Below are 12,065 nucleotides of genomic sequence, written 5' to 3' on the forward strand. Positions count from 1 at the left end.
ATTAACCTATGGTAACCTCAAACCCTATTTGATCCTCCATTCTTTGTAAGGATATCCTTATGCATAGTTATTATTATTATTACCATTTATGTATATAGCGCCACTAATTCCGCAGCGCTGTACAGAGAACTCACTCACATCAGTCCCTACCCCATTGGGCTTACAGTCTAAATTCCCTAACATACACAGACAGGCACACAGACTAGGGTCAATTTGTGAGCAGCCAATTAACCTACCAGTATGTTTTTTTTTGTGAGAGTGTGAGAGGAAACCGGAGCACCCGGAGGAAACCCACACAAACACGGGGAGAACATACAAACTCCTCACAGATAAGGCCATGGTTGGGAATTGAACTCATGACCCCAGTGCTGTGAGGCAGAAGTGCTCATGAATTTCTGGGAGGGGACAGGGCTTAGCGACGCAATAATGGTTGAGTCAGTTTCGGGGAAGGGGACAATTGATGTGTTACACTTGGCCACGCCCCCAGAAATCACCAGTAAGAATTCCCGGAAGAGAGGTCTCACAAGTCGGCAAATATGTCTTAATATCTATCCTAAGCACTACTATATTAACCTCTACCACCTCTGATGGGAGGCTATTCCACTTCCCCATAGTGACGTGGCCATGCCTCCATCGAGACGTGGCCATGTACCCCTGTCCCCCTGACGGGGACTTATATGTTGGGAGGTATGCAAGTCCTTAATAATGGGTCCTTCAGTGTGGAAACAATTGGGTCTCTTCAGAGCTAGAGTCCAGGCATAAAGCAAAGAGAGTGAGGGGGGGGGGGGGGACCTTCCATTACAATTAAAGATATGTCCTTAAAATAGATGTAATGTGCAATACACCCTAACAAGACATACTAGAATGCTCACTATTGTAGAGAGATCACTAGAATGCGCTATGTATTGTTCACTATAATAGGTAAATATACTGTGTGTGTGTCTGTGTGTGTTAGGGAATTTACACTATAAGCACCAATGCAGCAGGGACTGATGTGAGTGGACAAACGTTCTCTGTACAGCGCTGCGGAATTGGTGGAGCGATCTTAAAAAAAAACAAAACAATAATAATAATAAAAAAATGTATTTGTATTTATACCTGGCTTGCAGTACTATGTTGTTAAATAAGATAATTAGTGTTATTTCCACTATTGCTTGTTTGACCCTTTTTATATTACAGAACACTTTCCCAAGCCAAGGGTCCTAATTAGAAGTTGGCAGGCAATATTCTGCATTTTGTAAGCCAACCATTTAATTTAATGGGCACAGTATTGTGTATAAGGCTATTGCTGTGATTTCAATCACAACTATCTGTAGTGACAAGCAGTGCCATTTATAACTAAGTACGGATTCCAAGGTCACGTTCCCTTCATGAAACTCCAACTTTGTTCCTAATTTCTTCTATATTTGCATTTCATTAATAAACACTTCAGTGCAAATTGTCAGCAATTTCATAGATTGAAATGTGATGCAAAGTACAACATGCTTGGCCGCACCAGTTGGCGTCTTCTTTCTATCCATAATATATCATGCATGGAATAATTTATTCACAATCCTAATTAAACAGTACTTGTAAATTACATTATCTGCATTGCTTCAAGGTGATTTTGTACACAAATTAGTTTAAAGGTTATGAATTACTTGCAATATTGAAACAAACGTTGTTAGCGGCCACACTACCCTGCAAAAAAAACTCATATCAAAGTTTACGAATTGCATTTATTGTGGGTAAGCAATTACCAAACTCAGACTAATGTTATTCTTCCTGGTTCAAACAGACATGTTTTCTAAACTGAGCAAAGCAAAAAAAAAAAAGGAGAAAATTTACACCTTATCAAAACCATGTTGCATTGGAGGGCAGATAAATTTAAAATGCAGGGACATATTTATAGTAGGGATAAACCATGTCCTAGATCAACTGTAAATTTCATTTTAAATATAAAGCCTTTGCTCCTAACTCAGCATCAGACCCATAGAGATCATTGATCTGTGTGTATGGCAGTCATTACAATGCAGATAATGTAGCAGGACAATGCACAGTAGACAGCATTATAGGCCCCCGGGCATAGCAGTGCACTGGGGTCCTACCTGTAGCCTGCGTGTGTGATAGGGGGGGGAGGAGGAGGAATTGGAAGGAAGGGAGAAAGAGCAGATTTAAGCAAATGTTTGCATCAAACGAGGTAGAACAAAGTCAAAGAAAAACAAAACAAATCCACTGTAATATCATAGCCTTCAAACCTCATTGGGCTCCATTTCTTTAATTATTTACGTTTAGTAGGTAGCAGGGGGAGGCAACTGACATTGACTGTTAAAAATATTAGAAGAACTTTATTATAGCTTTATGGCTTCAAAAAATTATGTGTGTTTATTTTGCTTTGCTTATATACAATCAGTATGTGTACATAGTTTTAATCAAGGTCAAGATATGTATTCTCAACAGCAAGATCGCATGTATAGATAACAGCTAATACTGAGGTGATTAGTCCACCTAAACAGTTTAATAAAGAGGGTTTGAAGGTTCTAAATAAATCTCCCGGAATAATACACTGAAAAGTTGGCAAGCGTATGGGTCCCCTATGCTCGTGGGGCCCCATGTCGCCAGCGGTAGCCCTTGCTGGCGATAGCCCTAGCTGGCAGTCAGATTCTATCCGTTCTCCGCGGTAGCCCTCGCTGGCGATAGCCCTAGCTGGCAGTCAGATTCTATCCGTTCTCCGCGGTAGCCCTCGCTGGCGATAGCCCTAGCTGGCAGTCAGATTCTATCCGTTCTCCGTGGTAGCCCTCGCTGGCGATAGCCCTAGCTGGCAGTCAGATTCTATCCGTTCTCCGCGGTAGCCCTCGCTGGCGATAGCCCTAGCTGGCAGTAAGATTCTATCTATTCTCCGCGGTAGCCCTCGCTGGCGATAGCCCTAGCTGGCAGTAAGATTCTATCCGTTCTCCGTGGTAGCCCTCGCTGGCGATAGCCCTAGCTGGCAGTAAGATTCTATCCGTTCTCCGTGGTAGCCCTCGCTGGCGATAGCCCCAGCGGGCAGTCAGATTCTATCCGTTCTCCGAGGTAGCCCTCGCTGGCGATAGCCCTAGCTGGCAGTAAGATTCTATCCGTTCTCCGCGGTAGCCCTTGCTGGCGATAGCCCTAGCTGGCAGTAAGATTCTATCCGGTCTCCGCGGTAGCCCTTGCTGGCGATAGCCCTAGCTGGCAGTAAGATTCTATCCGTTCTCCGCGGTAGCCCTCGCTGGCGATAGCCCTAGCTGGCAGTAAGATTCTATCCGTTCTCCGCGGTAGCCCTCGCTGGCGATAGCCCTAGCTGGCAGTAAGATTCTATCCGTTCTCCGCGGTAGCCCTTGCTGGCGATAGCCCTAGCTGGCAGTAAGATTCTATCCGGTCTCCGCGGTAGCCCTCGCTGGCGATAGCCCTAGCTGGCAGTAAGATTCTATCCGTTCTCCGCGGTAGCCCTCGCTGGCGATAGCCCTAGCTGGCAGTCATATTCTATCCGTTCTCCGCGGTAGCCCTCGCTGGCGATAGCCCTAGCTGGCAGTAAGATTCTATCCGTTCTCCGCGGTAGCCCTCGCTGGCGATAGCCCTAGCTGGCAGTAAGATTCTATCCGTTCTCCGCGGTAGCCCTCGCTAGTGATAGCCCCAGCGGGCAGTAAGATTCTATCCGTTCTCCGCGGTAGCCCTCGCTAGTGATAGCCCCAGCGGGCAGTCAGATTCTATCCGTTCTCCGCGGTAGCCCTCGCTAGTGATAGCCCTAGCTGGCAGTCAGATTCTATCCGTTCTCCGCGGTAGCCCTCGCTGGCGATAGCCCTAGCTGGCAGTCAGATTCTGCTTGTTTCACCAGAATTAATTTTCCCCATGTAATGTATGAGAAAGCCTGTTTAACAGATATTACAGAGGTACAACTAGCGGCAACAGAAGAAAACTGATTTATTCTGTGAGTAAAGTGTTTCTTGAATGAGCGATATATGTTGCTCCTTCTGTGGAATCAACAATTATTCCAGCTTCTTTTTGATCACCTGCCTAAAAATTACCGCAAGGTTCAGTTCAAGTTTTAAAGAGCAAAAGGTCTGAAGCGTCCTATCTGTCTGTATATACTCCGTAAAAAGGTGACATCCCTAAATCATGGAATGGTTTTGTGATATGAGAATTATTTCATATATAGATATAGGATAGGTTTGGGGCACTATGCCTAACATATACTACATTTCCTGTCAATATTACCCCTGTATTTCCCCCATATTGCCCCTGGCATTACATTGTTTAGCATTGTTCCTCACAGTCACTAGTAACAATATATAATTATATCAGGAGCAATTATTACTCTCTGGCTTTCAGAACTTTCTGGATAACGGATTTCCTAATAAAATATCCTGGACCTGTATTTAAACTGCTCATCCTACCGAGCCATTAAGTGTGAGCTAAGCAGATAAATACAGTTGTGTTAATATATATCTATTTTTTTCTGTTTGTAGTTTTGAGAGACGACTTCAGGCAGAATCCTTCAGATGTAATGGTGGCCGTGGGAGAACCCGCTGTCATGGAATGTCAGCCTCCTCGAGGTCATCCAGAACCAACCATATCCTGGAAGAAAGACGGAACACCAATTGACGACAAGGATGAAAGAATAACGGTAAGGAGAAGGACACTGTTCTCTGTTTGTTTGTTTTTTATACAATGCATATTTAAAATTTACTATATTACTAAAACATTTGTTGTGTTGAATGTCGAAAAAACATCGGGCAATCCTGTTGTTGGCTCGATCACCGAGCAGCAGGATCACTGTCCAATATTATGAATTTATTTACATCTTTTCTCGCCTGACTGGGGCCTGTTAGTGGGGTCAACAGATCCGTGATTGCATTCCGTCATGTCCGATAATGATACAATCCAATACTGTCAGATTATTATTGGGAATTGCTGTCATCTTTTGGTTGCATTCTTTTTGATATTAGTCCAGTTGACCAATATTGGCTGAGGTATCTCAAATGATGTGGGTTCAGCATAAAGTAATATTATTTACTTTACTCTATAGTGCGAGCGACATAAAACATGACCCTACATTCTCTTGCTTATTGTTCAGCGAGAAACTATTCATCATCATTATCATTTATTTATATAGTGCCAGCAAATTCCGTAGTGCTTTACAATTGGGAACAAACATTAATAAAACAATACTGGGTAATACATACAGACAGTGAGGTAAGAGAACCCTGCTCGCAAGCTTACAATCTATGGGACAATGGGAGTTTGAAACACAAGGGCATGGGATACATCATATTGCACACTGGACCAACTAGAACGCAAAGGTAAAAGTACTGAATGGGCTGTATGTTTACCAATGTTGGTCAGAGGGTTGTTGTCTTGTGTTAGCTGTGTAGAGGGTGGTAATATGAGAGATTAAGATGGTGGTTGAGGAATATTATAAGCTTGTCTGAAGAGGTGGGTTTGGAGACTAGAGGCAAGTCTTACTGTGTGAGGGCGGGAATTCCACAAAGTGGGTGCAGCCCGAAAAAAGTCCCGTAACTGGGAATGGGAGGATGTGATGAGAGTGGAAGAGAGACGCAGATCTTGTGCAGAATGGAGGTGTCGAGTTGGGAGATATTTTGAGACAAGTAAGGAAATGTATGTCGGTGCAATTTTGTTGACGGCCTTGTATGTTTGTAGAAGAATTTTATATTGGATTCGTTGAAATACATTAACCAATATCAAGTGAAAATGTCCTATTTTACATTAGAAAATTCAGATATTTTCATATGCAGATTTTGCCGCTAAGTAAGGGAGAACTCCATGCAAATCCTTCAATTTTGCAATAAATGCCCTCCCACCAATTAGTAGAAGTATGGCAGTGCGATGTAAAGGATCCTGGCAGACGAAGCACAGTGGGTAACGCCCTCTTATAGTACAATATGTTGAGTCAGTTCTACCTGAGCCGTTGATACTCATTTTACTTGTCTTTTGGTGGTAGATTTAATTGAAAATAAAACACAGTTGATATAATTCAAATGTATTGGTGTATATGACATTTCTTAGTTTTTATATATTTATTTTACGGTTTTACAAATCAAATTTTATTGTAATATTATTTTTACTGTCTTGGTAATAAATGGAGTACACAGTGCATATTACTGTTTACCAAACCTGAATGGGCGGTCCAACAATGTAAAATGCGTAAGGATAGGAACACAGCCCCGTCCCTTTTATTTAGCTTTTATTTTAACTTTTTTTTTTTTAAGTAAATTTTTTCAAGGTTGAATGGTCAAAAATACAGGAAAAGAAATAAAATTGTTCAAGAAACAGAGTAAAATATGAACTGGAGTACGAAGCAAGTGTACCAGTAACTAAATAATTTAGGGCAGGATCACCAAATTTGTAAAAGGTGCCACGGTTTGGGCATCACCTCCAGCATCTATCAGAAGCATCAGGACTAATATTATATAAACAGGTGGGAACATTGTACGAGCAATAGAATGGGTTGTACGCGTTTTCCTTCATCTTCACACATATAGAACTGGAGGCGGTGCGTTCCCAAATCGCTGACCATCTAAAGCTGCACTGATGTCAGACTCATGCCAGGGCGTGGAGGTCTTCCATCATGGGCCAGGGAGCTATAGTTCAGAGTATAGTGTAGAGACCAAACCTTTAGTTGGGGCCTCACACAAAGCACCTCGAAGGTGGAGAAAGGTCCAGTTTGGAGGAGAGAACTGTGAGACAAATTTGAATTTGCAAGAATTGGAAAAAGTGTTTTTTGTGATAAGTGAAATAGAGTCTGAAGGTCCAAAAACTGGGGAAATAACGGCATTCGAGATATGTCACTGAGAAATCTAGTGCCAAGTGCCAGATATGGAGAAGAGAAAGAAGTGGCAAGACCCGGTGTACAAGCTGAATTGCCAAATGTGGGAACAAGAGGGGAGGGGTCTGGAGGCAATTTATAGACCTTGTTAGCGCGGTCCCAAACCGAAAGGAAGAGTGACACTACTGGGTGAGATATAGCCCAAACAGGGCGGCGGGACAGGGGGTAGCCATAGTAAGGAAGACATGGTAGGCAGACGAAGACACTCAGGGCCTGAGTCATTAAGGAGAGTAAAGCATAAAAAGGGAGTAACTTTGCACCTGGGCAAAACCTGGTCAAAACCATGATGCATTGGAGGGGGAGCTAAATTTAAAATGTGAGGACAGATTTATAGTTGGGTAGGGCATGTTCTAGATCAACTTTACATTTTCAGTGTAAAATTAAAGCTATCAAGTATTTGTGTGCTAGATGAAAAAAACAGCCAGTATTTAACTTATGTGCAAAATAATAAACTAATTTGCACCCCTTGCATTGTAATATGGTTTGACCCAGAGAACATGTACTCCTTTTCTTACCTTACTTTCCTTAATGACCAGGCCCTCAGCCTCCAAAGAGACCCATAGTATGTAGAGGCCACATGTTATTGGACTCGCTGGGTGAGCTGCAACGCCTGATTCAAACTATTTTTTTATTCAAAATCAATGCAATTAACTCTAAACTCATGTAACTCTGCAGATAGTTGATAAGTATTTTTATTATTATAAAACAGTGTATCAAGATGTCGATCCATGTGCTTGGAAACTGCAGACTCTAACACTATGCTTTTTTTTATTGCTTCTACCATCTGTTCTAGAATTACCATCAGCATAACTCTATTTTTTCTGATAAGGAGCAAGTCGCTGATTTGTAGTTTCTCAATCATTTTAATTAAAATATGGGCTGCATGGGGAATCCTGTGAAATTTACTACTGCATATATCAGCAGGGTAGACATTTCCTATTTAGAGCACTGATTTATATAATATGTTCACTTTGTGCATTCTGGCAAATTAAAGTACAGCAGTTTTGAAATATACCTAAAATAATGTCATGTTTCGTTTTGATGTGTTGAGAATTCTGTGTGCATATGTGTTACTGGCCCCTAGCACTGGCTACTGGGTGAGAAGCTGTGATCATTCCAAAATGGATTTCTTTACTAGAAAATATATTTATTGCACATGATGAACAAAAGTGATGTCTGTGGCAGCTGCCTTAACAATGCCTGGTCCGTATTCATGCAAACTGTTAAGCTGGGTACACACTACATGGTTTTTGTCCAATAATCGGCTCAACCAGCCGACATACAACCGCTCGTTCAAAAGTCGGGTCAGTGTGTGCAGTGACACGATGGTCGAAAGTCTGCCCAAATGAACGATTGTCACCTCATTTGGTTGGTCGTACCGTTAGATATTTCCGTTCCAATCTCGTTTCCGTTGTGTAGTGTGTATAAACTTCCGACCGATCCACAACAGTGAGTACGAAATTACAATCATTGCTTACGACAACATGGCTGTAAAAATTTGGCTAAAGGGACGTCCGCTCTTCCCTTTATCGTCTAAAACAGGGCTAGTGTGTATGCAGTCCATGGACCGAGCGATCGGACCATCGATCGCATGTAAAATCGATCGGCATAAAAGGTTGGTGGAAAATTCTGTGGTGTGTACCCAACTTAAGAGAGATAAGATTAGATAAGTTCTCTAAAGTGATTTTATGCCTAGGGGAAAAACTCACAGGGCCCCATAGCAGGGGCCCTTCGATGTAGCTGTATCCTCCCAGGCCTGAAAAGAGTAGATGTGGGTCCTATTCTGCACACGCACCGCTCAGAATAGAATTCTACTCTATTCCGAACAGTGCGGTAGCCTCAGGAGGTGATGTGGGTGCTACGAGGGTATTGGCAATACTCATTTCTAACTCTGTGATGATGGATTTGAGAAGCATTATGTAGACTACAATGGGGTACACGCTACAGGTTTTCCACACGATTATCATGCCAATCACACGATAAACGACCATTTGGTCCGATATCGCATTAGTGTGTACGCTCCCACGATCATGTTTTATCGTTCCAAAGCACATCGTATTGTTTGATTTTATAAAATGACTAAAAATCACTTTGGACGATGGAATGATGTTGGGCAAATTCTGGAGTTTGTACTCACTCATGACCGGTAGTGTAGGCAGATCTTCATAGAGTTTACAGAGTCGCCATCTCTTCATCCAATCGTTGTGACAGATTAAGACCACAGATCTGAAGGTAAATCGCGTAAAATCGTGCAGGTGTGTACACAGGAATCGGGATTGTCAGTCGTTGATTAAATCGTTACAGATATCTCATCGGCAGAAATTTTCTGTAGTGTGTATCCAGCTTAAGGACTAATAGAGAGAGAGCATATATAGAACATGGTTATATATAAGATAGGGTCTCCTTTGCAAATGTAACTCCTAAAATACTAAACTCTATGAAAGTGATGTTTGCATTTAAAGTCAAAGCAAGTAAAAATCCTTATAATAAAAGAATAACATAAAAAAATCTCTTAGAAGGTATGTAAATAAACAGGCCAATCCTATCTCCTCTTTAATGTGGTTTAGTGTCTCCCCTGTAATGAGGTTAAAAAATGTTTTTCTCCCACCTGCTAGAACAAAGAAACAACTCAGATCAAAGGCAAATATGTTATGCTCAACACCTGTACTGTTTGAAGAATTTTAATGTGGGTTTATTGTGCTAGTAAGTTCTGATTTAACTCCTTCCAACAGCGGCTTCCAACCTTTCCTTTGTTACATAGGATTTTACCACTATTCTTTAATCTTGTTTGACACTGAGGAACATATTTGCTAAGTGATAAGAAGAGATAAGAAGTGAGACAGAAATTAATAGGTATTAAGGGTTAAATAAATAGGGCGTGAGATCGCTGCTCAGATCTGGTTAGTAAAACCTGCAGCATTGGGCTCTCTTTGAAAGTCCCTGGGTCGCTGAGCAAGAGCAAATAATCAGGAGGTGACTGTGGGCGAGATAATTAGGAGGATATTGTGGTGGGATTTACACTTACTGGAACCATCTCTTGTAGAAATAAAGCTCATTGCAGGTTTTCCACGGTCAATGTAAGCCTTGAAGTCTACTAAAGAATTGTGTATAGGTGATGGGTGCTTTTTAAAAGGCTTTTGAACAAAAAATTCAGTTATAGAATTAGGCTGGGTACACACTACAGAAAATATCTCCCCATGCCACATCGTTAATGATTTTAGCAACGACTGAAGAAAAATAAAAAATCCCGCTCATGATGATGCCGATTTATGTGTACACACTAAACACGTTTTGCAAGATTTACCTTCAGATCTGTGCTCTTCATCTGTCATAACTTTCGGCTGAAAAGATCTTGACTCTGCACGCTCCATAGTGATCTATGGACACTGCCGGTCCTGAGTGCATACACACTGCAGAATTGGAACGACATTGTTTCATCGTTTTAACGAGATTTTTAGTTCGGTTTAAAAATGAAATGAAACGACACAGTGTGCTTTGGAACAATAATCGTTTGACACACGGTCGTTATTGTGTGATCGGCCTGCTAATTGGCTGTAAACCCTGTAGTGAGTACCCAGCCATACATGTTGCCTTCTTCATGATCTGGGGTCCTCTTAATGATCAGGGGTCCCTTGTGCTTTCAGTACAAATTGCAGCATTTCTGCTGTGTGCTACAGTTAGGCCAACCCCTGCTTAGAAAAAAGGTGATCACATGATCACCCGGGAGACAAACTCTGAAGTAGTGGTCATTTCTGGCTGCAGAGAGTGGCACATGTTTGGGTGGAGTGTCATGTGAGGCCCTCTTCCTAGGCCAAAACATTCATGTTTACCAATATAACATGGTATCAGTGAGCTTTACTTCAGAGGATCCAGCGGAATGGCCTCCTGTGGCGTAATATTGTGTAGTTTGATTGCTTTTGGTAACAGTAATAAAGCCTGGCCTACCCTTTCCCACAAAATAACTGCACTTTGTGTTGCCTTCCATGCAGGTGTTAGCTTACTATACTTGCCAATTTTTAAGTTGTCCCCTTTGGGAGATCCTGGAAAGGAGATATGCAGGGGCTAGGTCACACGATCCGTGCCATGATTCGGGGCATCGCACAGCATTGGGTGGAGCCATTTGCAGTGAAACGCGTCATCAAACCTCTCATCCTGCCTACTTTACTAGGGATGCCTTGCTCTTCCCGGATTCCAGATGGACTATCTGAAATTTGTGAGTGTCCCGGAATTTTGGGATAATAGGCAGGTATGTAGCATGCCTCCCAACTTTCCCGATTGCAGCAGGACCATCCCTATTGAAGTGGAACAGTCCAGATTTGTGGAACCTGAAAGGGGCAGGTCTTATAGAGAAGTGGGTGGGACTAGATGTTAGTATGCAATGGGGGAGTGACTTACACAGATCAGGGGCTGGGCTTATTTTGTCCCAAATTGTCTTGGATAAATGTTGTGAGGTATGAGTTTGCTCTTTGTATGATCTAATAACTAGATAATGTAGCCAGGCTACAGGAAGCTTTGTGGTTATGTCACAGGGGAGATGGATCAGTGGTCAAAGTGGAAATTTAAAAGTGTCAGTATGGGAATCTAGAATTGGCGATATGGAAAATGTAATGGGAATGTAAGTGAATGAAATTTTATAGTATTACATAGAAGGCAGTAGGAGAAGTGGCGGTATGGCATACACCCCCCCACTTCAACCACTGCAATGGATTATGTGAATTATAGTTTACTGCCAAAATCATTGCACCGAGTTATTTGATGTCACTGCAAGATGCCCTTTCCCCACAAACACTGCATTTTGAAAAGATACAAGAAAAGTCCTACTTGAGATGTTATTTTTTTTTTTACAGATTACTATTTAAATAGAATGCTTAATTTCGGTTAATTTAGAGAAGCATTGTAAAAAAAATATATCCATCATCTGCATCATCTGAATACTTTCACTGTATTTAATTAGTGCTATCACATTGATTAACCTTCCAAATTAAAATTAAATATGTTTCAATATACGGCAATGCAACAGTGCCCCCAGTGGGCAAATGAAAAAATGCATAATGTTTATTTGGCATAAATAAACAATAACATTTTATTTTACCGTCCCTGCAAAATCGGGGTAACCATCTATATTTTACCAAGAACAGGAAAACATAATATGTGCATTTTGAATATAAGGTAACATATCTTTATATAACCATTATAAAAGGAAGGGTAGGGAATTACGGGA

General features: G+C 41.6%; 1 protein-coding gene across 6 annotated transcripts in view; it reads left to right on the forward strand.

The window, feature by feature from the left end:
• Nucleotides 1–12,065, forward strand: part of ROBO1 (roundabout guidance receptor 1) — an 859,323-nt gene that overhangs the window by 737,352 nt on the left and 109,906 nt on the right. For all 6 annotated transcript variants that reach the window (XM_075197076.1, XM_075197073.1, XM_075197074.1 and 3 more), the window contains one exon: nt 4,467–4,624. In XM_075197076.1, the coding sequence (XP_075053177.1) occupies nt 4,467–4,624 (158 nt within the window). The remainder of the gene's footprint in view (nt 1–4,466; nt 4,625–12,065) is intronic.

This window comes from Mixophyes fleayi, chromosome 2, assembly GCF_038048845.1.
Source record: "Mixophyes fleayi isolate aMixFle1 chromosome 2, aMixFle1.hap1, whole genome shotgun sequence".
Lineage (NCBI taxonomy): Eukaryota > Metazoa > Chordata > Amphibia > Anura > Limnodynastidae > Mixophyes > Mixophyes fleayi.